At 49.3% G+C, this 24,278-nt stretch overlaps 1 protein-coding gene and 1 pseudogene across 3 annotated transcripts; both read left to right on the forward strand.

The window, feature by feature from the left end:
- Positions 1 to 681: 681 nt before the first annotated feature.
- ADPRHL1 (ADP-ribosylhydrolase like 1) lies at positions 682 to 20,492 on the forward strand (the record flags this gene model as incomplete). Of its 2 annotated transcripts, XM_079778793.1 has the most annotated exons (7): positions 682 to 992; positions 6,428 to 6,592; positions 9,246 to 9,371; positions 14,895 to 15,035; positions 18,224 to 18,351; positions 18,889 to 19,021; positions 20,335 to 20,492. In XM_079778793.1, exons 1-7 carry the CDS (start codon positions 779 to 781, stop codon positions 20,490 to 20,492), a joined length of 1,065 nt encoding a protein of 354 aa, XP_079634919.1. In that variant the 5' UTR covers positions 682 to 778. The 2 variants fall into 2 exon arrangements, with proteins under 2 accessions (XP_079634919.1, XP_079634920.1); XM_079778794.1 differs by lacking the exon at positions 6,428 to 6,592.
- On the forward strand, positions 6,759 to 8,180 carry LOC307104420 (large ribosomal subunit protein eL34-like; annotated as a pseudogene). The gene is made up of 2 exons: positions 6,759 to 6,800; positions 7,815 to 8,180. The product of its transcript is annotated as a large ribosomal subunit protein eL34-like (transcript).
- Positions 20,493 to 24,278: the final 3,786 nt, after the last annotated feature.

A 24,278-nucleotide genomic window follows, 5' to 3' on the forward strand; every position in this document is an offset into this window, starting at 1 on the left:
GTTCTTTACACTTTGCATTTTCTCAGTGTTCTATCAGAAACACGTTTTATAATCCAAAAAGTTTTCCCCAAAAATGGAATCATGATGGATGAATCTCAACATTATGCTAAGTCAAAGAAGCCAGACACAAAAGGCTGCATAATGCATATCTCTATTTAAAATTCTGGAAAAAGCAAAACTATAGAGACAGAAAGCAGGAAAGTGGTTGCCTGGGGATGCGATTGGGGGGAACAGGGAGTGGATGGGCAACGGAGACTTGGGGGTGACAGAAGTGTTCTAAAGCTGGTCTGTGGTGTGATGCACAGCAGTGTCCCTTTACACAAGCTCATCAGACTGTGCACGGGACATGAGTGAATTTCCTGGTGTGTAAATTACACTTTAAAGCATTTAGAAATGAGTGCATTTCTTCAAGGATGAAAGACTCACTACTGGAAAGTCATTGCGTTTGAGAGAGCGTCTGGAGTTGCTCGGGATGCTGCCTAGATGCTCCCGGTAAGCACACAGGCTCCTCTGTTGAAGTGTCTGTCCAGACGCTGAAGGAAGCTGACACTTCCACGTGGCTCTTCAGAAGGCGCTGTGAGCTGCGGGGTCCAGAGAGGTTTTCTCATTGGTGCCACCTGCAGACAGGAAAGCAGTGCTTGGCCATTTGAGGAGGCTCTTGACAGTGACACAATGGCCAGAACGGAGGTCAGTGGGGTGGACTGAGGGCTGCCACTGCCGCGAAGCAACAGGGGCTGGACGTGCTCAGCAGCTGGGCGGACAGAGGAGCCACTCCGCAATGGAGAAGTTTCAGGCTGCGATGCTGCTGGCGAGTGTCGGGGACGCTCTCGGTTACAGAAACGCCCGCAAGGAGAACAGTGCCATCGGCACAAAGATCCAGGAGGACCTGCAAAAACTCGGGGGGCTGGACCACCTGGTGCTCTCACCGGAGAAGTGGCCTGTGAGTGACAACACCATCATGCACCTGGCGACGGCCAGGGCCCTCACCACAGGTAAGGCTCGGCCCCTGCCCCTGCCCCTGCCCCTCGGCCTGTCCGGTGAACCCGAGCTCTTGTGATAAGCACTGGAGCTTTGAAGGCGATGTGGCCTTTCAGCCGTGGTGTCACCCAATGCCACTGCTAAAAGTGGCAATTTAACATACACCAGTGTCCCTCCGCAAATCGGGCGTGCCACAGATCATGTTTCTCATGCAGTCTTTTTGGATGACAATATTGTTTTACTCTGCTTATCGGCAAAGTCAGGGTCTTAAACAATGGCTTTCCATTTGTAAAGTGTTTACTAAGCTGAGCTCTCTTGTCTCTAAAATTCAATTCAATTCAATCTGACTTTGGGGCTTTCCAGGTGAGGGCTCAACTTTTCACTGCAGATATTAAGCTTACTTCTGAATTTATTTCAAAAGAATAGAAAGTAAGATGCCAGTTTTGAAATTTGGACAAATGAAGGTAATATCGTTTGGGGATTACTTCTAAATTCCACTGAACTAGGGTTGAAACGCCACCTACCAAAATATGATTTAGCTTGACTCGTTGCTTATATATAAGTATGACCTAAGAAAATGCTATAAAATTGGTTGAATTTGGGGAATGGGGAAACAAAGTTTAGTGAAATATTCTTTAAACAACAGGTTGATTTTAGGATCAACAAGCTTTTATATGAATTTCAGATAAACAGGTGTATAAATACGTAGCACAGTTTTTCTATATGTGATTTGCTCTTTAAAACCCTGTGTTATTAGTATGTCGCTGCAAAATTAAAATCTGAGAGCAACTGTTAAGTCAATGAAATCTCAGTTATGAGCTCACCTCACCATTCCATGGGTCTGCTGTGAGCACGCTCTATTTAGTTCTGTGGTCATTGTACAAGAATGCCATCTACTTTGTGACCGGTTCCTAAATAGCTAGGAGCCGAGCTAAAGCACCACAGATAAGATAAAGTGTCACCGCGTGTTGAAAATGGTGAAGTGTCTTTCTGAGTCTACACAGCTGTGACATCCAAATGTTGCCTGTCTGTTTTCAGGAAGATCCCATGGGCTTGGTGTTTAACAGTACTCAGTAGCATTCCAGCAACCCAACGCAGCAATGCCCACCCCCAGGCACCTGCTGGAGAGCATGGCTTTCAAAACAAAAGCATGGCTTGTGTCAGGTGCACGCAGCTGGTCCTTACGCTTAAACTTTGCTTCCTTCATTTGTGTCTGACTGATGCTGTATGCACACAGTCCACAGTCCACACGTGTTTGCCCTCATCTCCTTGAGCTCTTCAATAAGTTTTTGTGAATGGCAGAATCCACAGTGTGTCTCTGTCCTGTGTGGTACCCCTAGGACAGTACCTGGCACAGGTTGGGGCACCTCTGACCATAACCTGCTCCCTGAGGTTAGATGGGGTCAAGTCCTGTTGGTAGAAATAGGACCTCATTTACCCTGCACGTGAAATGTATGCACTTAAGAGGATTGTGAATGTTTGGGACATTGCTTTTAAGGAGGTATATGAGTTCACGCTACGTGATCACAGCCAGCAGCCCTGGGAAGTGGGGAGTTGCTATACATGGCAGCACCCTCTGGCTCGGGGGTCATGAGAGAAAATGCGAGAAGCCTGCTGCCTTGAATTGTTCTCTTTCAAAAACCCAAGCAAGCATATTTTTTTCAGTTGAAATTTCATTTACATTTAGTTTTCAAACAGCTCATTTAAAAATATATATTTTTATTGATTTCAGAGAGTAAGGGAGGAGTGAGAGAGAGAAACATCAATGATGAGAGAGAATCATCAATCGGCTGCCTCCTACACGCCCCACACTGGAGACCAACCCGGGCATATGCCCTGACCGGGAATCGAACCATGACCTCCTGGTTCATAGGTCGACGCTCACCACTGAACACACCGGCGGGCTATTATCACAGTTTTACAGATGAGGGAACCGATACACAGACAGGTTAAGTAGCCAACACAATGCTACACAGCCAAGTGAGCATCAGGTCAGGGATTGGAACCCAAGCAACCTGGCTCCAACGCCTAAATTCTTGGTAAGCTCTGTCCCGACCACCTGAGGTTACTGGACATGCAAATATTTCAAGGGTCCCAATGAACAGTGGTTTTTCAACATGTTTTCCAAAGACAAGCAGACTTTCACAAAGTGGAACTACATCTTGGCAGACTTAAGTTTCGCTAACAAGTGCCTTAAGCCCATAAGCCATGTACCCGTGTGGTCTGGTGAGCCACTGCTCTGCTACAGAGTGAACAGGATGAGAAAGGTCAGGTGCAGCCTGTGTGATGTCCTACTTTTGGGTGTGTCTCTAAAAGGGGCAGTGTTAAATTTAAAGCAGATACTGACCAGATTTAGGAAGTAGCTAATACTCCACAAGGTAGGTAGGCAACCCAGTATACACAGCTGATGAGCAAAGAGCTCACTCGACACGCATTTACCGAAGGCTCCCTTGTGGGCCCGTCACCCAAGGATGGGGGGCTCCCCTTGAGGGGCTCTGGAGCATGACACTCCTAGTTCTCTACCACTCACTGGTCAGAAAACCGCTTCCCCTCTCTGAGCCTTACTTCTGGATGTAATACCTTCGTCATAGGTTATGTGAGGATTAAATGGGACAGCTTAGGTTATATGGGAAGGTGACTCATGGCAATTAATTACTGTCGGTATTTTTACAATGTCTTATGTGTCTAAGGGTCAGCAGCTCCAACTGTCGTGGCCAAGCCAAGTAGCCCTGTCACTGTTGGTGCAGGAAGAATGGGGGGGTCATTTGCCCACTGGGGACAACAGCAAGTGCCACCTGTGGGTCCATGACCCGCAGGGGAACATGGGGCCTGACCCAAGGAAGAGCAGATGAGGCCTGTCCAGACTCAGCTCCGGATTTCTCTTCCTCCACCAATGTTTCCCTGAGTACAACATGTTGAAAAGTTGACATTTTTCTTTGAAAGGAACCTGGTATTGGTATTGTGACTTGTCTTTATCATGAGATCAGTTACGGATCATGCTATAACCTGGTTTGTCTTTTAGGAGACTGGGTGGGTAAGAGAGAGAAGAAATGAGTTGAGGATCTGTGTTTTCACAAAGTGGAGAAACTCAGGGGAGAGCATCTGAGGCTCTGCAGCTTTGGAAAAAACTCTGTTTCTACTTTAAGTTCTAGCCTGAAACCAGCACAAGGCTTTTACTTGCCATTTTGTTTTTAGGGACTATTTTTCCTTAAAAAGGTATTCCAGAATAAAAAGGAATTATTTTGGAGGACTCTGGAAGGGCCAGGCTTCTCAACGCTGGACCTGAGTTAATCCAGGATTGAGTTAATTACGAACGGCTGTCTGTAACTGATAGTGCTGGCTCCAGAGCCTGGACCCATCCCAGTGGCTCGCACCTCCGGCCAGGGGTTAATTTTATTCTGGTGGCGTTGTGACCAGCAGAACTCATTCCTCCCCAACCAAGGTCTGGCCGCATCCTCTCTGTTCCCTACTCAAGACTGGGGCAATGCCAAGTATCAGAGCTGTGGGCTGGGCCTCCTGGGACTCCCCTTGCTATTAAGAGATTGGAGAATGGCAACAAAGGACTCAGAGCCACTCTTTCACCAGGTCCCATCTCCAACGGGTCACAACTCTAGGATACGGGGTACCACCTGCCATGGCCACTGCCAGGCCTGAGGCCTCGCCCTGGACCAGGGAGTATTTTGTTTTGCCAAGTGCACTTCTGATCTTGCTCGCCCTCTGTGCTGGGCCCCTGGCTCTGAGGTGGCCTGATGAGGATCTGGTTGGATCCAGGGAAGGGCTGTGGGTTTTCATGCCAACAACACTTCACTGCCTGCTCTGAGCCCAGGGAGGTCAAGAGGTGGTCTCTCTCCCCCTCCCCCACCAGCCACCAGAGATGGGAAATCCACCCCCAAAGAGAGGAGGGGCAGTAGCTGGCTCCTGATGTCAGCCCACATGCCTGAAACGCAGTTTTAGCACAGGCGAATGTGAGGGGGCTGTAAGAGATGCATGGGCAGGGGCGCCCCATACCTGCCTGCCACGCCTGGCATAGCAGCCCCTCCACCGACCCACAGGGCCTGCTCTCCCATGTGACCAACCCACCGTGCTGTGGATTAACTTAGTGGCAGAAATGCTCAGGCTTTGCAATCGAAACCCATTTATCAGCCCTGGCCTTGGGCAAGTCACATAACCTCCCAGCGCCTTATCTGGAAAAAGAACAGTGTGACCCAAGCATGTCACACTCAAAGGCTAACATGGGCCAAATAAACAAGGTTTAAGTTTATGCGGGCCACAAATAAACGAAAGCTTCAATTTTCATAGAAACGTAGGTTTATTTCAATAGAGGCATGCTAAGTACAAAGGGCTGAAATAAATGAGTAATCATTAACATAAAATAATAGAACATTTTAATAAAAATTAATATTTTTTTCTTGAACATTAACTTACCAGACACTGAATAACTGCACAAATTAATAAGCGTAACACAAATAAACCTATTTTTCTTGTTCTCCAAAAGTGAAATATTTCCTGTTGCACACACCATACAAGTCAGTATAAGACTAATGAGGTGGCAGTCAGCTGCTAAAATATTCCCTGCTAGTATTAGTGGAGAGAAATGGTGCACCTGTGTATAAGGCACACAAGGGAAATGAATGCAACATGATTATAGTAATCAGTCATTAGCGAACGTTGTAGTTCGTTACTAATAATTATGTATAACAGGAAATTGTAAAAATTAATACAAAATTAATCACAAAATTTTTATTAAAACGTTTCCTACATACTGTTATATTAGCTGGGCCACATGCGGCCCGCAGGCCGCGAGTTTGACATGCTTGGTGTGAAGTAGGAGCCTGACAGGGTCCTGGGAGGACTGCATGGGATCCTCGAAGGTATCCTGCGGGGCAGACGGCGGGGGCAGACGGCGGGTGGTCTCTGTGCATTGGCCCCTCTGTCCTCCTGCCCTGTGATCTTCTAGGGCCTGAGGCCACACTTGTTCCCAGAACACCTTCACGCAGTGGGGTGCAGTTTGGGACAATGCCTGGGGAGCACTGGCTGCTTCATGGGTGTCAGAAGGAGGGAACTGGAGATGGGAGAGACTCGCTCCGGGTGCGTTCGACGTGGGTCCTTGAAACCCCAAGGACTAGGCAGATGTCGGTCTAGTTTGTCCTCACATGGACAGAGCTGTTAGCGTATGGGCATCTTGGTTTTTTTCTAGAGTCCTGTGTGTAATTGGAATAATAAACACAACCACAAACTAGGATGTCTGAAATCTGGGTGAACTCTAAAGCGAGTTATTTGTCTGCATGTCCAATTTCTCTGGGAAGCCCAGGCGGTGTGAGATGGGTCACTAAAATCTTCCTCCTCTTCCAACGCCTCGCTGCCCTTCTGTTGTCACTGCTGTGCTGGGGTTTACCCGGCAGATGCGTCTCCCACTCGCTCTGACCCCGCCTTCCCCTTCCTCCCCCAGACTACTGGTGCCTGGACGACCTGTACCGGGAGATGGTGAAGCACTACGTGGAAGTGCTGGAGAAGCTTCCAGAACATCGAGCAGACCCCGCTACCATTGACGGCTGCTCACAGCTGAAGCCGGATAACTATCTCCTTGCCTGGCACACACCTTTCAACGAGAAGGGTGAGGGAAGGCTTGCTTCTGCCTCTAAAGCCGCCTGCTAGAGAACCGCCCCGGGGCACTGCCATCTGTCTTCCCACTAGCTGGCCGCCCGGCCGCTTTGTGCGGGTAGAGAGGGATTTGCCAGGATTTGCAGGGCAGCGTGCCGCCTGGGGAGCCAGCTTGCAGCATGGGCGTCTATTTAGAGGACGCCAGCTTCCCCGGCAGTTTTGTCATCCATCCCTGGTTTATTTTAAGAAATATTTGCCACTGGTTTCTCGTTAAGTTTGTAAAAATTTTTTTTGCTAAAACATCAAGGAAAACATACACCACCTGCATAAATGTCTGTCTGCATGAAAATTTCACGTGTTTATGGGTGATGTATTTAGGTAACCACAGGCTCTGCCTCCAGGGCCTCGGCTCCTGGGGTTCTGGACCTGCCCCTCTGGGTTTATACTGAAGGTGGGACCTGCCCCTCTGGGTTTACATTGAAGGATGACATCCAATCAAATAAAGCCAATTAAAAAGAGAAAAATCAATACATTAAACTTGATGAAACCTCACAGGTGTTAGACTTATCTGACAAGAATATAAAAAGTTAGGTAGAAACTAAGAGGTATAATAAAAGACCTAACTTACACTTCTAGAGAATGAAAGGCTGCCCAACTGATGTGGCTCAGTGGTTGAGCTTTGACCTATGAACCAGGAGGTCATGGTTCGATTCCTATTAGGGCACATGCCTGGATTGCAGACTTGGTCCCCAGCAGGGGGCATGCAGGAAGCAGCCAATCAATGATTCTCTCATCGTTGATACTTCTCTCTCTCTCTCCTTCTCCTTTCCTCTCTGAAATCAATAAAAAATTTTTAAAAAAATGAAAAGGCAAGCCACATATTGGGAGGAAATATTTGCAAAGCATATATCTGATAAAAGATTTCAATCCAGAGTGTATAAAGAACTCTTAAAAATAACAAGAAAACAAGCAATCCAATACAAAAATGGGAGAACTGTTTACATGAACACTTCACCAAAGAAGAGATATGGATGGCAAATAAGTGGGTGAAAACATACTCAACATCCTTAGTCATTACAAAAATGCAAATTAAAACCACAATGAGAAACTACTGCATACCTAAGAGAATGGCTGAAGTTAAAGATTGACCATAGAACTTCCTGTCCTGCGCAGTCGACTTGACCTTTAAACTCACAAGCGCTTTCCTTTTCCTCTTCCGGGGACGGTGACTTCAGGTATTCACCAGGGTCCAGCGTTTGACATACCGTCGGAGGCTGTCCTACAATACAGCCTCTAACAAAACTAGACTGACTGTCCCGAACCCCTGGTAATAGAATTGTTTACCTTTACACCCAGAAGGTTGGGAAAGCACCAAAATCTGCATGTGGTGTGTGCCCAGGCCAACTTCGAGGAGTTCGTGCTGTGAGGCCTAAAGTTCTAATGAGGTTGTCTAAAACGAAAAAACACGTCAGCAGGGCCTATGGTGGATCCATGTGTGCTAAATGTGTCCGTGACAGGATCAAGCGTGCTTTCCTTATTGAGGAGCAGAAAATTGTTGTGAAAGTGTGAAGGCACAAGCACAGAGTCAGAAAGCTAAATAAATTTAAAAATGAAGCTTTTTTGAGTAATAAAAACAAAAGTCTCAAAAAAAACAACAACAAAAGATTGACCATAGCAAATGTGGCCAAAGACGTGGAGGAGCTGCTGATGGGATGTGGAATGGTACATCCACTTTGGAAACCTGTTTTCAGTTTCTAAAAAGTTACACATTCATCTACCATGTGAGCTACATGTTCCACTCTGAGGTAAAGCATATGTCCACACAAAGATTTGGTTATGAATGTTCATAGCATCTTATCTGTAATAGCCTCAAACTGGAAACTACCCAAATGTTCATCAGCAGGTAAATGGATAAATCAGTTGTGGTACATCCATACAGTGGAGTACTATTCAGTAACAAAAGGGAGTCAGCTATTGATACACATCAGTGGTGTATCTCAAAGTAGTTATGCAGAGTGAAAGAAGTCAGAAAGAAAGAGTACATTCTGTATGATCCTGTTTATATAACTTTCTAGAAAATGCAAACTAATTTGTAGTGCCAGATCAGTGGTTGATGTACATCAAACTAATTCGTAGTGCCAGATCAGTGGTTGATGGGCATGGCAGGAGGGACAGGGAAAACTTTTTGGGGTGATGGATATGTTCACTATCTTTAGGAGCTGGTTTCATGGGTATATGGTATGTCAAAAACCATCAACTTGCATACTTCAAATATATGCAGTTGATTATGTGTCAATTATAACTCATGAAGTTGTTTTTAAAAAGAGGAAATATATGTGATTGAAAGCACACTGTGTACACAATTCTGTCTTCTACATTGTCCCCAGTAGAAGCATAGTATGAGCATTTTCCTCCATGCCATCAAAAATTCTGTTTTTAATGACTAAATAACATTCCAACACATGGATGCTTTGCAATTTATTCAATCTCTTCTTTGTCAGGCATTTGGATGATGTGTCTATTTTTCACTCATCCAAATGACACTATGATAAACATGTTATTACATCATTTTTATACATTTTTAAGATTATTTATGAAAACCAGATTGCCTGAAGTGGAATTATTGGAGCAAAAGTCTAAAATGAGGTATTTCATGGTCCATGCAGGTTCGGGGTTTGGAGCTGCCACCAAAGCCATGTGCATCGGCATGCGGTACTGGAAGCCCGAGCGGCTGGAGACCCTGATTGAAGTCAGCATCGAGTGCGGCAGGATGACGCACAACCACCCCACAGGTAACGCTGGCGTCAGGACAGGTGCCTGCTCTGTCATTCTCAGTCCAGCGGACTAGGCTGGAACCTTACGTGGCCACATCCACTATCTGGTTTGCTATTTGTTGGCAGACGTGGGTTTTTACATCTTCAGTTCTGCTTAAATTCTGTTTTCAACTTAAAAGAGCTGAAATCTGAGATCTGGGTTGAAGTCATGAGAGCTAGCGTTTATGTTCTGCTGTCAAGACAGAAGCCAGCCCAGACAGCAGGCGTCCTTCGCTGCCACGACCTGCCCCTGGGTCCAAGGCCCACTGGCTATGTGAGCTGGACCGAGTCACTTAATGACCTGTGCCTCCGTTTCCTCACCTGCAACAGGGATGATTATGGGGCTAGGAGGTTTTATTATTCTACTCACTTCATCCCCCACACACGCTCACGGCACGGTGTGCACAGTGGGGCCAGCTGCATGCTGGGATCCCCCACCACATGTCCATCACACAGAGGGAGGGCAGGGGGGCAGCCCCAGAGCCTGACTGTGAGATGTGACTTAGAAAGCAATCAGCTCCTGGTTTTTAAAAAAAGAATGACTTGAAACTCTTGTACCTGTGGCCAGCCCTTAGTCATGGCAGTGCAGGTGGTGTGCCCCAGTCTCCCCCCCGCCCCCCCGCCCCGAAGTCCTGAGGCTGCCAGCTGCTCTCCGGTGACTGTTGTCCTTTTGCAAGGTCACCTTCAGGGGCTATCCCGTGTCTTTCTGGAAAGTACTCTTTCGTGGGTGTGAACTGTAGTGGGCGATGTAACCCCTACTAAGTGGATGTGGCAAAACATGCCAATGAGTTCACCAAAGGCAGCGACAGGCTAAGCCATAACTTCTACAAATATGTTTTTTAGATCTTTAAAGTTTACACAGAAAGGCATGTAATTCAGCCAGTTGGCAACATCTGGGATGATTGAAAAGGAATTAACACTAACTGATTCAATTAGAAGTAAGTTAAACATTAAAAAACCTCAAACGTGAAAATGTTGAACATATGGAAACAATATGATGAGTACAAGAATCTGGGTTGACACCCGGTTACCCTTCAGAAGGGGTAAGTGGGAGGCTGAAGGATGGCTTTGGGGCCAGGTGGGCATCCAGCTGCCCTGGGAAGCCACTCTGCAGACAGGTCCCCTCTGGTGGCCGCACTGCGCAGGCCGAGCCCTTCAGGGGTAGGATGTCAGCACAGACTCAGTGCTCAGGGCATTTCCAGAAGATGGGGTGGAGGTAGGAAGGGCGGGGTGCCCACCTGGTGTCTGCACCCCTCTGTTTAAGGGATCAACCCACCAGCCCCTCCCAAACTGGTTTGAGGACCCGAGGGCTACAGGCCAGACCTGGGAGACTAGTGACAGGCTGGGGCCCTAGGCTCAGCAGGTCCCTGGAGCTGCAGGGAGCGCTGAGGGTGCTGTGCACTGATGAGAAATGCTGTAATTGAACCCTGGGTTTGAGAACTAGGGAATGAGAGATGCTGCCACGGAGGTCGGGTGGCATCAGGGACTTGGACCAGGCAGCACTGGGGCAGAGCCACATCTCACAGAGCGATTTAGGAAGTCAGCCGGTTTGCAGTGCCCGAATCAATTTCTTTTCGAGGTAAAACAAAATCTGCCAGGGGAGGCAGGTGGCGGAAGCCAGACACAGGAAAAATAATGGCACTTTGTAATCTAAGCCACAGATGGGGAGGGGAGGTGGGGTGTTTGCCACACAAGGCCCTCGCCCCAATGCAGCGGGACTCCGCCAAGGTTACCAGCTGGGAGGGACCTCGGGACAAAGAGAGCAGCTGCCCAGAGGCACTGGTGCAATGACAGGACCCCTGTCTGCTAGTGGTGGAGGAGGGGGTGGGGGGAAGGGTGAAGCCCATCAGAGCAAATGGCCACAGGATGAGGGGCCGTTTACCAAGAGGTCACAGGTAAAGGAGACACAGGCTGTGGGCAGCCCAGGGTTCCATTTTTAGCTCTGCCCTTTTACTGCTGTGTGCCCTCGAGGAAGTTGCTCGCCTTCTCTGTGCTGCAATAGCCTCACCTGTACAATGGGCTACAGCTGCTTCTCACAGGAGTGTGGGGTGATTGTGTGTGTGCCCCACTTGCCCTGAGGGCTTTCCACTCCCTAATCAGCACCCTCGCCTCACCACCCTCCCCTCCCCCAGCCTTCCAGGGACTGCACAGGCCCCTCTGGACCTCTTGCATGGACTCTGGACGAGCCACTGCTCTCCTGTCTCCTTCTCAATCCCCGCTGTCACAGTCCCAGCAGGAAAGAGATGGCACACTCAAACGATTTTCTGGAAGGACTTTGGCAAAGGGACTGTTGACAGGTGTGAGAGCAGGGGCAGACAGCCAACCAGGGAGGTGGCACCCCTGAAACAGAGACCATCACAGGTCTCAAGGGGATGGGGCCACATGAACTCACGAGTGTAGGCACGTGAACAAGTGGGTGAGGTCACATGATCGACTGGAAGTGGTCACGTGGACAAGGGGGCAGGGCCACGTGATCAACCAGAAGTGGGCACATGAACAAGGGGTTGGGGACCCCAGCTACAGGAAGAGGCAGGGTACTCCCCAGCCCTGTCCTTACCTCCCAGGCCTTCCCCCTAATGAGTGCAGCCTGGGCCTCCGCTTCTTGGAGCACCTGGATTGAGAGAAGCCAGCAGCTGGGTTGTCGTGCACATATTCTAGATGCCAAAACTGAGGCCCCTACCCCCAGCCCACCTCCCCCTCAACGCAGCCCTGCTCACAGGTGGCTCCCCCAGCTGTCACTTGATTGCCATGGTGTCAGACAAGGAGGAAGAGGAGGAGGAGGAAGAGGAGGAGAAAGAGGAGGAGGAGGAGGAGGAAGAGGAGGAGGAGGAGGAGGAGGAGGAGGAGGAGGAGGAGGAGGAGGAGGAGATTTCTGAGAAGCAACCCCAAAATACAAAGCAGCTGGCCCCTCCTTCTTCACTCCCTCTCTCCAACTTCAAAGCCTCCTTTTGTGCAGGTAGATGAGGGCCTCTTCCTGGCCAGGCAGCAAAGGAGGTCAAGGAGGCAGAGGGTCCAGGTGTGGGTTCTGGGACCCCAACCTCACCCAGCAGATTTCCTGGACCTGGGCTCCTTCACCCTCCCACAGGAGGGCTATTTCCTGCCTCCCTGCCTTCGCAATGCAGTTCCCTCCACCTGGAATGCCCTTCCTCATCCTTCAAATCCCAGCTCGGCTTTAACTCCACTGGAGAACCTTCCCTGAGTCGCTTGGGGCTCCCCCTGCATCCTGCACCCACCCCAGTCACAGCCGTTTTCTGGATGATGCTCTCACAGGGTGGTGATGCTAGCTTTGCCTTTGAACCCCAGCCCCTGGCACAGACAGGTGCTCAGTAAATCCGGAAGGAAGGGAAGGAGGGAGGGAGGGAAGGGAGCAAAGAAACACCTCTCATAGGATTGGAGGGGATCTGGACCGTGAGCACCTGGCACGGGGCTGGGCACGGAGCAAAGCCCACTCCCTTCCTGCCGCCTCCCCTTGAGCCTGGGCTCCAGCACCTTCTGCCTCATCCAATTTGGAGCCGGCTCAGGGGCAGTCTCCAGGCCTGTGACTGTGCCCATTTGGATGCAAGGTAATTACAACAGGATGCAGACGTGCACTTGACTTCCTAAGGAGCTAGTGTGTTTGGAGAAAGGCCTCCCTCCAGTCTCAGAAATCCCTGGACAGTGCAAACTTCAAGGGCCTGAGGGCTGACCTTGAGCAGGGGTTTTCCCACGGAATACTTTCAGCAAACAAAGCCTTACCTGACAGCCATTATATAAAACAGGTGGAAACTAAGCTGCTTGGGGCCAAGTGGTGGGTATTGAAGGCGCCTGGGAGCTGGGACCAGAGTCCCCTTTCCCTTGTAGCTCGGGGTCCGGGGAGATGGGGGTTGGGGTTGGTCCTGGCGGTGGGGTGGGGCAGCCAGGAGAGGGGAGAGCCCTGGGGAGAGTCGGTGGCTGATATTTACTAACTGGTACAGAAGGGCTCAATATTTTCAGAGCTGCGTGTTCATGCCAGTGTGGCTGGGCCAACGAACTCATCTTTCACAGCAAGAACTCAGTCTATACAAACAAAAAGGGAAATATGTCCTTGGGAAAATCATAATGACTTCAACCTCTAATGTTCTCACAGTTTCTTTTTTTTAATCTTGAAGGGATATTTTAGGGGAAATAATCTCTTGTCTAGAGGAAATATTTATATTAACTCAATAATTCCATTAACTTTTCTTTCTTTTTCTTTTGTGAAATTCAAGTAAAATTAAATTTAAAATTGTATCCCAAAAAAAAAGAAAAAAAGAATCTGGGTTGAGAATTTGAACACCTAAAACATTGGCTAATATATTACCCAATCTTATTAAAGAAATGTTGTTTTCCATGTTTAATAGCTAATTTATTTATGTATTTCTAGAATGATGACTGAAAATGTTTTAAAGGGTTGATTGTACTCAATTAACACTAAGATGTGCATTCTCCTTTTCAATTAAGTCCACTCTCGTTTACAATTTTTTTGTGTTAATCCTTACCAGAGGATATTTTTTTCATTGATTTTTTTTTTTTTTTTTTTTTAGAGAGAGTGGAAGAGAGGGGGAGAGACAGAGAGAGAGGATCATCGATGTGAGAAACATCGATTGGTTGCCTCCTGCACTTGCCCCAGGCCCTGACCGGGGTGGGGATTGAGCCTGCAACCAAGGTACATACCCTCGACTGGAATCGAACCCAGGATTCTTCAGTCCTTGAGCCAATGCTCTAACACATAGCCTAACCAGCTAGGGCTCCTTTTCAATTTTTGAACCACCTTTGACAGCAAGTGTCAGAACTTTTATTTCAGTGTGCATTATCTCAGATGCGAGCTGAAACACTCCATGAGAGGAGGGGGAGTGATGGCAGGACAGTAATTGAACCGTGGGTTTGAGAACGAGATGCTTATCCCCTGCCCTTGAAATGATCCCTCACTGATGCCTCGAGGAGTGACCAAAGAGCCACAAGAGTGTCTCAGCAAGATGGCAGTGCCCTGCCCTGGCTGGTTTTGCTCAGTGGATAGAGCGTCGGCCTGCGGACTGAAGGGTCCCGGGTTCGATTCCAGTCAAGGGCACATGCCTGGGTTGTGGGCTCGATCCCCAATGGGGGGCGTGCAGGAGGCAGCCGATAGGTGATTCCCTCTCATAATTGATGTTTCTATCTGTCTCTCTCTCTCTCTCTCTCTCTCTTTCTCTTCCTCTCTGAAATCAATAAAATAAAATAAAAAGAAAGAAAAAAAGATGGCAGTGCCCTTCCTCTGATGGGCACAGTCTTGGTGTGGCCATCACTATGAGCTGGCAAGCACTCGTTTGTGATTAGAATCATCTGTCCCTACAAGGCCTTGAAGGATGGGTACTGTGCCTTTTTGTGCAGAGAGGAAACAAAAGGTCACAAAGGTCAAAATGCATGAAGCAACTGCCCATGGTCCTACCTCTGTTAACACACATCCAGCATCCCAGAGCAGGGGTATGGCTCAGGTGCCATTGTTGTTCTCTCCCCTCCGCCCTCCAGGCTTCCTAGGGGCCCTCTGCACAGCCCTGTTTGCATCTTACGCCATACAAGGCAAGCCGCTGGAGCAGTGGGGGAGAGACATGATGAAGACGGTCCCACTGGCTGAAGAATATTGTAAGAAGACCATCCGTCACCTGGCAGGTGAGCCTCTCCTTTCCTGCCACTTATAGGAAAGGAGGCAGAGTTTGGTCTCAATTCACACTCAGTGCAAATTTGCACAGACCTGGCTCCCAAAGAGGTCAAGGTCTATTTGCCCCACAGTGAAACCAAGAGCATCCCCGTAGGGTCCATGTGAGCAGGCGGATCCCACAAAGAAGCCCACGGAGAGCCACAGAGGTACCAACAATAATGGGGTGCATACAGCAGATCCTTGAAGTATGTGTTTCATTCAATGGCATTTTGTTAAATCATTGATGAGGAACTTGAGTCTTGCTGATATCAATTAGCCTATGGTAAAATTGGTTTCCTTATACATCATTTCTCTTAAAGTCACAGAACCTATTGAAGATGTTAAGTGAGAACTTACTGTACTTAGATTTAATTTTCCAAATTATCCTTAAGTAGCCCATGTCTCAGAGGGGAATGAGAGATGCTAGTTGACACTGCTCCAAGGACCTAATGGACAGCTGTGCCTAACCCAGGGGACTTAAAGTCTCTCACATGAAGGCCAGACAGAGGTCTGTGCCCACTGATGACATTAAGTCCCAGGAAGTTCCATCTGTCCCAGTTGACTCATTAAATGCTTCACTCCTTTTGGCCACGAGTACGGTCAACCCAGCCAAACGCAGCCAGCCCAGCAAAGGTCCTAGGGGATCACGGTGCTGCTGGCGTTTTGGCCTCTGAGCTCCTCTCGGCTTGCTTCCCTTTCCCCATGGGATCCGAGGGAGAGCGGGCACAGGACCAGGCCACCCATGGCTTTCTCCTCGGGCGGCTGACCCACAGAGGGTCACGGGCTGCCTGAGGAACACAGACAGCTTCATGTGGCCTTTGACATTCTAAAATTGTGGGGGAGAACTTCTAGAATAAAGTATCCAATTTGTCCTGGAGGAGAGGGAGATGAAGGGTTTGAATGTAGGAGCAGGGTGGTTGATTTTTCATAATAGCCTGAGGCTGAAGTCCTGAAACACAAAACGAACAAATCACTTTACTGCCACCCTCCAAGCCCTAGGAACTTCTAGAAGGCCGAGTGGGGAGCTTTAGAACAACTTTTCAAGGAGACTTTTGCATTTATCCCTGCCTGGACCCAATGCTGGGAAACACTTCTCCACAAGGTCCCTGTTCCAGTGAGAAATAAGAAGCCTCCATGTTCACAGCAGTCAAAGTGTCCCTAAGCAGTCACTCTATAAGCTTAATTATAGAACACAGGAGGCAACCCCACCCTGTTTATTTTCATCTGGTCTAAGTCATTGTTATCCCTGGCTTCTCTCCCGCCCTGGGGAGATTGGTCTGTGGTCACTGGGTTAGTCATCCCCCTCCCCCCTCAAGTAGGTTCACCTTAAACCATCTGAAAGAGGTAAATAACATGAGTGTATTAAACTACACAGTCACTGCATTATTCACATTATATTAATCAACATTTCCCCAGAACTCTAGTATCAAAATGGTTTTCCCCAGTGTTTTCTGAAGAACAAATAGTCAAAGATGTTCCATGAACAGAAACGAAAAGAGTCATTGGTCAGATAATTTTGAGACTTTATTCTTTCTGTTTAATTTTAAATTTGTTTAACTCAGAGTTTTATGAACCTCTATGGCAGAACCCTTTTTCAATTTTATTTTTTTATTTGTCAATCACAGTTAACAGTCAGTATTAGTTCATTTCAGTTTCAGGTGTACCAGCATAGTGGTTAGCTTCCCCCCATAAGTCTAGTACCCACCTGGCCCCATACATAATTATGACAATATTATTAACCATATTCCCTATGTTGTACTTTACATCCTCATGACTATTTTGTAACGACCCCTTTACATTTTTTTTCTCCATTCATTCTTCTTAATCCCTTTTTAACAAAATACCAAAAATCATCTAGAAAAATAATGTTCTATAGAGCACCCCTGGAAAATATTCTTCTGGGGCCTCTGCTAAGTCTAGGACAACATCCATCGGCAGCAAGGACAGCTAGCAAGTAAGTTCCATGCTTTTGTGTTTGAAGATCTACTTCCGAAGGTGACTGGCCATTTGCTTGGGAAGGAGGCTCTGTCAGAGCTTGCACCCACACCAGCATGAGCTCTCTGTTAGAAATACAGGTCTCTGCAGGGCTAATGGGATTTGTGGATTCTGGTCCCCGCCCTGTTGCTTCTGTCTTTCACTTTTAATCTTATTTCACTGAAATAGACCTTAAATGGGCCTCACCTTTAGTTTTATAAAACAGATTGTCATCTGGAATGTCATCCCACGACCCACCCCAGGCACCTCCTGCTGTCCCCAAGGTTAGAAGGGCAGAGGAACACTGCTTTCCTCTGCAGCCCGTGACCACCTAGCCCCCTCTGGTCAGCGCTCTATTCCCCAGCTTCCCAACCATAAGCAGACACGGCAGAATCTGTGTTTCCTCCTGAGTTAGTTGATTCCCTTGGGCCTCACTGACCACTTCACCACTCTACTCAGTTGGCATCCTGGGCGAGCCATGGAGCCGTGGTTCTGCCTGCTCTCAAGGAGGACAAAGTCAAGTGTGTTAACCCAGAGGGATGGCGAAGCCCTCGTGACTTCCTAGGAGCTCTGAGACTCAGAGAGCCATCTCCTATCTGCTACCAGCAAGTGTAGCTGCTGCTCCAGCTCCTTTCTGAGTCAACATCCTCTTCTCCAAATGACCTCAGAAAACTTGCTTCACCCCCTTCTGGGGTTTAGATGTCGAGCTGGTGGTCATTGGGATAGTAAAACGTCCTCTCTCCCTACCTTGCGGGCAGTGTTGAATTAATAAAAATGCCCAGGTTCAGAATTTTCAAAGAATGCACTTAAAAATATTGCAGTCGCTGTCTAGTTTCAGAAGAGAGTTAAGCAATTCTTTGAATGGCCTTTGTCCCCCATCACCATCTTGCTTGCTTTTGTTTCAGAGTAGCTACAAATAATAAGCATGTTTGAATGTCTAGAGCCATCACGAAAGCCAGATGCCAGGTCTCCTCCGTCCCCTTGTCCCCACCCGGGATAAAGGGCATTGCCCTGTGTCTTCTGTTCCCTCCCGCTCACTGCCCACAACGTCCTGGGCCCAGCCCCTCCGCCCCGAGCCCCACTCACCCCCCTGGCCTCCACACCCCGTGACCACCTAGCCCCTCTCTGGTCAGCGCTCTATTCCCCAGCTTCCCAACCCCCCTGCCACCCTGTTCTCTGCATTTAGAGTACCAGGAGCACTGGTTTTACTTTGAAGCTAAATGGCAGTTTTACCTGGAAGAGAGGAAGCTCAGTGAAGACACCGAAAGTAAAGCCGCCTTCCCTGACCATTACGATGCAGAGGAGAGGGACAAGGTAAGCCTTGCTGGGTCCGAGGTGGCAGCCGGGGACCGGGAGCTCTCAGGGTCCCACTGCCCACGGGGTCCACCTGCACCTGGGCTGTTATTGCCATCTTAGCCCCAAGCAGTCAGTACAGACGGCCTGAGGGAACAGCTGCATGTGGGAGGGATCGTGGAAGATCTCGTTGTCCCTTTGCCCTACTCAGACCGAATGTCACCAGCAAGTGGCTTCCTGGATGTGGTGTCGTAACGCCTGTCACTGCACCCTCAGCCCCTTTGCCCGGCTCGATTTCTCCTCGTGGGCTTCGTGGCTGCCTGACACGCTGTCAGTGCTTGTTTATCTGCGAATGGCTGCCATGTAGGAGCCATGAGCAGTGAGCCCTTCCTGCTCGCTGCCCCTCCCCAGCCCCGGGCAGCGCCAGCCTGGCACTCGGTGGTACTCCATCAGTGCTCAGTGAGTACACGAACAGCCCACTGGACAGACCCGGGGAGCTCAGGTTCTGACACGGTTCTGCTTTGGGCTCATGCCTCTGACCCCTGGCTCTCTCTTCAGACCTACAAGAAATGGAGCTCAGAAGGCCGAGGGGGGCGACGGGGCCATGATGCCCCCATGATTGCCTACGACGCTCTCTTAGGAGCCGGGAACAACTGGACAGAGCTCTGTCACCGGGCCATGTTTCACGGAGGTGAGATGTCCTTCTTCAATGGCCGTGAACTTCCAAGAGGCCAGCACCCCATCCCTATCCCTGTGCATTCTGTCAGGATGTCTGAGGTTTCAGGCGTGAGGGAGCCCCAGACCATGGGTTCCTCTCTGGGCAGGGCGCTGGCTCCAGCACACTCGTGCACAGACATCACAGACGGCAGGCAGGTTGCCGCGCTGCCTTGGGTGGCCCTGTGGGTCTGAGCTGGGAGAGATACAGTGTTCAGGTCGCTGGGGTGCAGGGTCCTCTCCCTCGTGGCTGCTGGTTGAAGAGCACGCAGATTCCACTGGTGCTGGCCGTGCAGCATTCTCACCTCTGCAATCACCATCGTCTTGTCCCTCACCTCTACAGACTCTGCAGTCACAGAGAGGTTGCACTTTAGAATCAGGCCGTCCTGGGCTCAAAGGCAGTTCCAGGCCAGTCTCTCTGTGAGGTCAGAGGATCAAACCCAACGCACAGGGCTGTGAGGCAGCTGGGTACACGGTGCCAGGAGTTCCCCACTGCACCACTGAGCAGCAGTGATGGCTGCTGCAGGGCTGAGAGCCTTGCCTCACTCCCTGGTGCCATTTTCTCCTGTGAGTGCAAAGCGGATACCTGTACATGTTACCTCCGGGTGGGCATGGGTTCCATCACTATCAGAGTGGCTGTTGTCAGAGCAGAGTGCTGCTCCTGGGACTGAGATGACTGAGAAGTTTGCACTTCCTGGAGGCCAACGGGGTGCTTCTTTGAGAGCCTGGGGGCTCCCACTGGGGGAGGAGGAGCCCAGGAGAGAGTGATGGGAGCCAAGGGCAGCAGGGTGGCCATGAACTTGGGAGAAGGGGACTTTCCAAGGGGCGCAGTGACCCACACAACCCAGCACCCCTAGCTGAGAGCAGCGGGGAGGGTATACCGGAGTCTTCGTGAGGTGCAGACAGCTTGTGAGGGAGCCCGCATAGACTCTGGCCACCTGCAGAGCCTGGAGGGGAGGACTTCCTGGGCACCCAGCACCCCTGAAAACAAAGGCATCTGCACACATTGTGTGTTGTCAGGGTGTCTGGGGAGGGACGGAAGGGGAACACCTATCCCCTTACTTGGGGACAGCAAAAGCCACCCAGGGCCCATTGGCAAAACTGGGGTTTGGCAGAGGGAGGGGGAGGAGGCTGAGAAAGCCCTGGTGCTGCCTGCTATAGAGCCATCAGCCCAGGAGCATCTCTGAGACAGGCCCTTGCAAAGAGGCCCTGGTTAGTGTCAAGTTCACGGTGATGTGCCCCTTCCCACGCTGCCCTTGGGATCCCTGAGGACCTGTGTTTCCGTTCCAGGTGAGAGTGGGGCCACAGGGACCATCGCGGGCTGCCTGTTCGGACTGCTCCACGGCCTGGGCGCTGTTCCCGAAGGCCTGCACCGGGAGCTGGAGCACCGGGCGGAGCTGCTGCACCTGGGCGAGGCTCTCCACCGCCTGTCCACGGAGGAGAAGTAAAGCCATCGCCCCTGCCAGGGAGCCCTTCCAGCCCCGGGGCCCCAGGGGAGCCCACAGGCAGCTCCCTCGACTCTCCGCGTGCTGAGAGCCCATGCCCAATTGACCATGCTTATAAAATACATTATTTGTCCTACAAGAGTATTTTCCCCTCCTGGCCCAAATCCAGTGCATGCTGGAGGTCACCCTGGATTTGCTACCCTCAAACCTCCACCTACAGTGGTCGCAAATAGTCTCTTGGACAACTGGTGTATTTTATTCTGTTGCATAGCTAATGACCTTCGCTCACTCACTCCAACTAACCACAACGGCTCTGCTCAGAAGGGCCTCCTCCATCTGCAGAACCTTCCCCCACTGTCCGTGTCTAGCCCTTAGACATGCTTTCAGCTACTGCCCACTGCTCCCCCGCCCCAGCCGTGCCACCCCTCACAGGCGCCTGCTGCACTTGCATTCTCACGGCCGTGTTTCCCCATCAGAACAGTCCGCATGGGTGCCTTCGGGATGCAGCCAAAAGCACTGCGTTTAACCCGCCAGCCCACGTTTTTAATCACACTAGATCTTAAAGCCAACCTTTTGGAACAACTAAGTGAGAAAACCAGGCAACCAAGTTCTCACGCCGGCACCCGCATCTCTCTGCTCTGGGTCTGCAGCTGTCACGCGTGCGTGGGTGAGGCCCACGCCGCAGAGAGGGCCTGTGGCCAGCTCCACCCGGATTTGCTGAAGGAAACAGAGCTGCTCCCTGTGGCCCATGTTTCTCTCTCTCTCTGAGAATCTTGAAAAGGAGATAACCTGCTCTTGTTAAAAATAACCCTGGACGCTATCTTTTCCAAGTAGCATCTGGTGTGAATAAAACAGCAGTTGGTGACTGACGTTTAACATGGCGCTTTGGCGGCTTAGCTGGGCTCTATCTTGTTGATGGTGACATCTTTTCATTGAAAGCTTGCCTCTGAGCACAGCCAGGCGCGGCCCCCAGAGCCCTCGGGATCCCGGTATTCGGGGATGCTTGCTCACAGACACTCGGAGGACACTCAGACGTTGAGGTTTCCTGAGACCACCTGGTCTCCCCCAGGCACCCTGCCTCCCCTCCCGGGGCACCCTGGTGTCCTGGGCTGTGGAACAGGAGAGGATAGTTTTCAATAGAATACATCTCTTTCCATTTCTTAGGAAAGTGTGAAGGCCTCCCTCTATGTTGATGAAAGAACCTGTGGGCCATTGTCTACTAAGCCTATTGCACCAAAGTGTTTTTCACATCAGGTTTCTGAATAACTGAACTAACTGCTGCTACTGATGCTTTTCAATCAAGAGAGGCAGAAAGACAGAGTGGGTGAAGGGTTCTCCCATCACTCCAGGGTCCAAGCCAGGGTTAGTGGGTGTGCAGAAATTAACGGAGAGTTATCTTCCAGGAAAAGAAACCCAATTAAGGTAAGTTGACACTTTTCCTAGAGCAGTGATGGGCAACCTTTTGAGCTTGGTGTGTTAAACTTCGCCAAAAAACTGAGCATAACTCGGGTAGTGTGTCACTTTGAGGAAAAAACATTATTTCACAAATGTTTCATCCTCGGCATGCGGCCGCCTCAGCGGCCGCGTGTCATCAGAAATGGCTACGTGTGTCAGTGCTGACACGCGTGTCATAGGTTCGCCATCACTGGCCTAGAGGTACATAACACAGCGGCTTACTGTTTTAAAGGGATATCTGGTTTTACCAGCTTACCTTAAAAGTGGCCCTTTTGACTCTGCTGTGCAAAAGAGAAGTGGATCTCAAGCGAGTTGAGTGCAAATGGTTTAGAAGGAAGTCACTCAGTGTCTACCTTATTGACGATTTAGGAGAATTCAAACCACCCTTAAGAATCAGGGAGTGGCCCTGGCCAGTTTGCTCAGTGACTAGAGCATTGGCCCGTGGACTGAAGGGTCATGGGCTCAATTCCCGTCAAGGGAATGTACCTCGGTTGTGGGTTCACTCTCTGCCCCTGATGGGGGCCCATAGGAAAGGCAGCCAGTTAATGTGTCTCTCTCACATCAATGTTTCTCTCTCTTTCTCTCTCTCCCTCTCCCCTTCCTCGTTCCTCCTTTTCACTCTGAAAATTAATGGGAAAAATATCCTCGGGTGAGGATTTTTAGGAACTATAAGAATCAGGGAATGAGTCTATTTACAGATTAATTATAAATTAAAACATGTGAGGAAAAATTTATAAGCATCACAAATGAGTGAAACTGCTTCCCCATTACATTTTCCTATTACAGGGAAATGTGAAAGTTGAAAAGAAAAACTACCAAAAGTAATGAATACTGCACTTCCTTGAACTTTTAGAAATTTAACACTTGCTGATTGCATTTTTATGATAAAAGTCGTACACGGGCACAGCTTCAGAAATTCAAATGTCATTAATGGCGCATGCGGAAAGTAAGATTCTTCCAAACCTCAGCCCGACTCCATCACCAGGCCCCAGGGAAAGCCGTAGGTGATGATGCCTGTGTCTCCTTCCAGAAACCTCCTCTACACAGACAATCAGAGGTTTGTGTGTGTTGCACACTTGCATCTGTGTGTTGTGCACACACACACACACACACACACACACACATACGATTACTCTCCACAAATAAGATTATAGTATTCATAATGGTTTCCTTTGGATTTGTTCACTTAATGGGTTTTTAAATATTTTTCAGTATCATCCTATATATCTCTACATGTTGCTTTTTATTCCATTTACATAGGGACCATAATGACCCCTATTGATGCCATCCTTAGGTTGTTTTCATTTTCCAAGGGGCATTTTAAAACACTGCTCCACATGTTTACTTCAAAATGTTGCTTCTCCATCTCCTCTGGAAAGAAATTAAACATAACCAATAGCACAGTGATTTCTTAATTCCAGAATGCATTTTTTTTGCATTTAATATTTCATTGTGCCTGATCATTTAATTGGCAGAATTTATTTTTCTTTTCCTGAGATTTACAAAGTAACAGCCCTCTGACAATCCATAGCACGTTAGATCCAAGAACGCTGTTAAACACCATGTGAAATCACAGCCCCTGTAAACTTCAGATGAGGGGGTATTATTACCTCTTATTCCCAGGGGACAAGTAAGGATGACTCAGTGGCGGTGTGTGTCCTGAGATGTGACTGACCACACCCTGTTTTCCTCCTACCTCTACAGCCCACACCCCTTTATTCATGGCCCCATGGCTGACGCAGCACATGGAGGTGAGGGCTGAGCCTGGGACTCTGTGGACAGGGGCCGTGGCTGGGAAATGTCATGGCCGTCAGGAAGGGTTTGCCCTCTGGCGGCACGTGTCCCACGGACAGGCACATGGCTCCTGGGGCTCCAGTGTTGGAGTAGGTTCCCTGCGCTGCTCACAAGTTTTCCGACTTCAGGCTGATTTTGATGAATTCGTGTCCCCAAACTCTTTGGTTTGGGATTTATATTTCATGGGGTTGGAGCCGGTAGTGAACGGAGAGTGGAAATTTAAATCCAGCCTGTCTGACAACCCAGCTCCTACCTCTCAATCTCCAGCCGGCCACCCTAATTCAGCGAGACTTGACCACAGTCCTCAATCCCCCAGGGAGACCCTCAGTGAGTTATGAAACCCCAGCACGCCTAGCAGACAGAACTGGAAAAATCGATCAGATGTCAACTGATGGAACTGCCCAAATTACTGTCCCCTCCAAACATCTGGGTTTTATACACTTCATCCCAAAAGCTCCTTTAAGTGGGGGTAACTTTTAAGTAACAGTGCAGGCACTGTGACCACTTGGGTTAAGAATCCTTCACGTGTTGACTTATTTC

The sequence above is a fragment of the Cnephaeus nilssonii genome (genome assembly GCF_951640355.1).
Source record: "Cnephaeus nilssonii genome assembly, chromosome: 8".
Classification (NCBI taxonomy): domain Eukaryota; kingdom Metazoa; phylum Chordata; class Mammalia; order Chiroptera; family Vespertilionidae; genus Cnephaeus; species Cnephaeus nilssonii.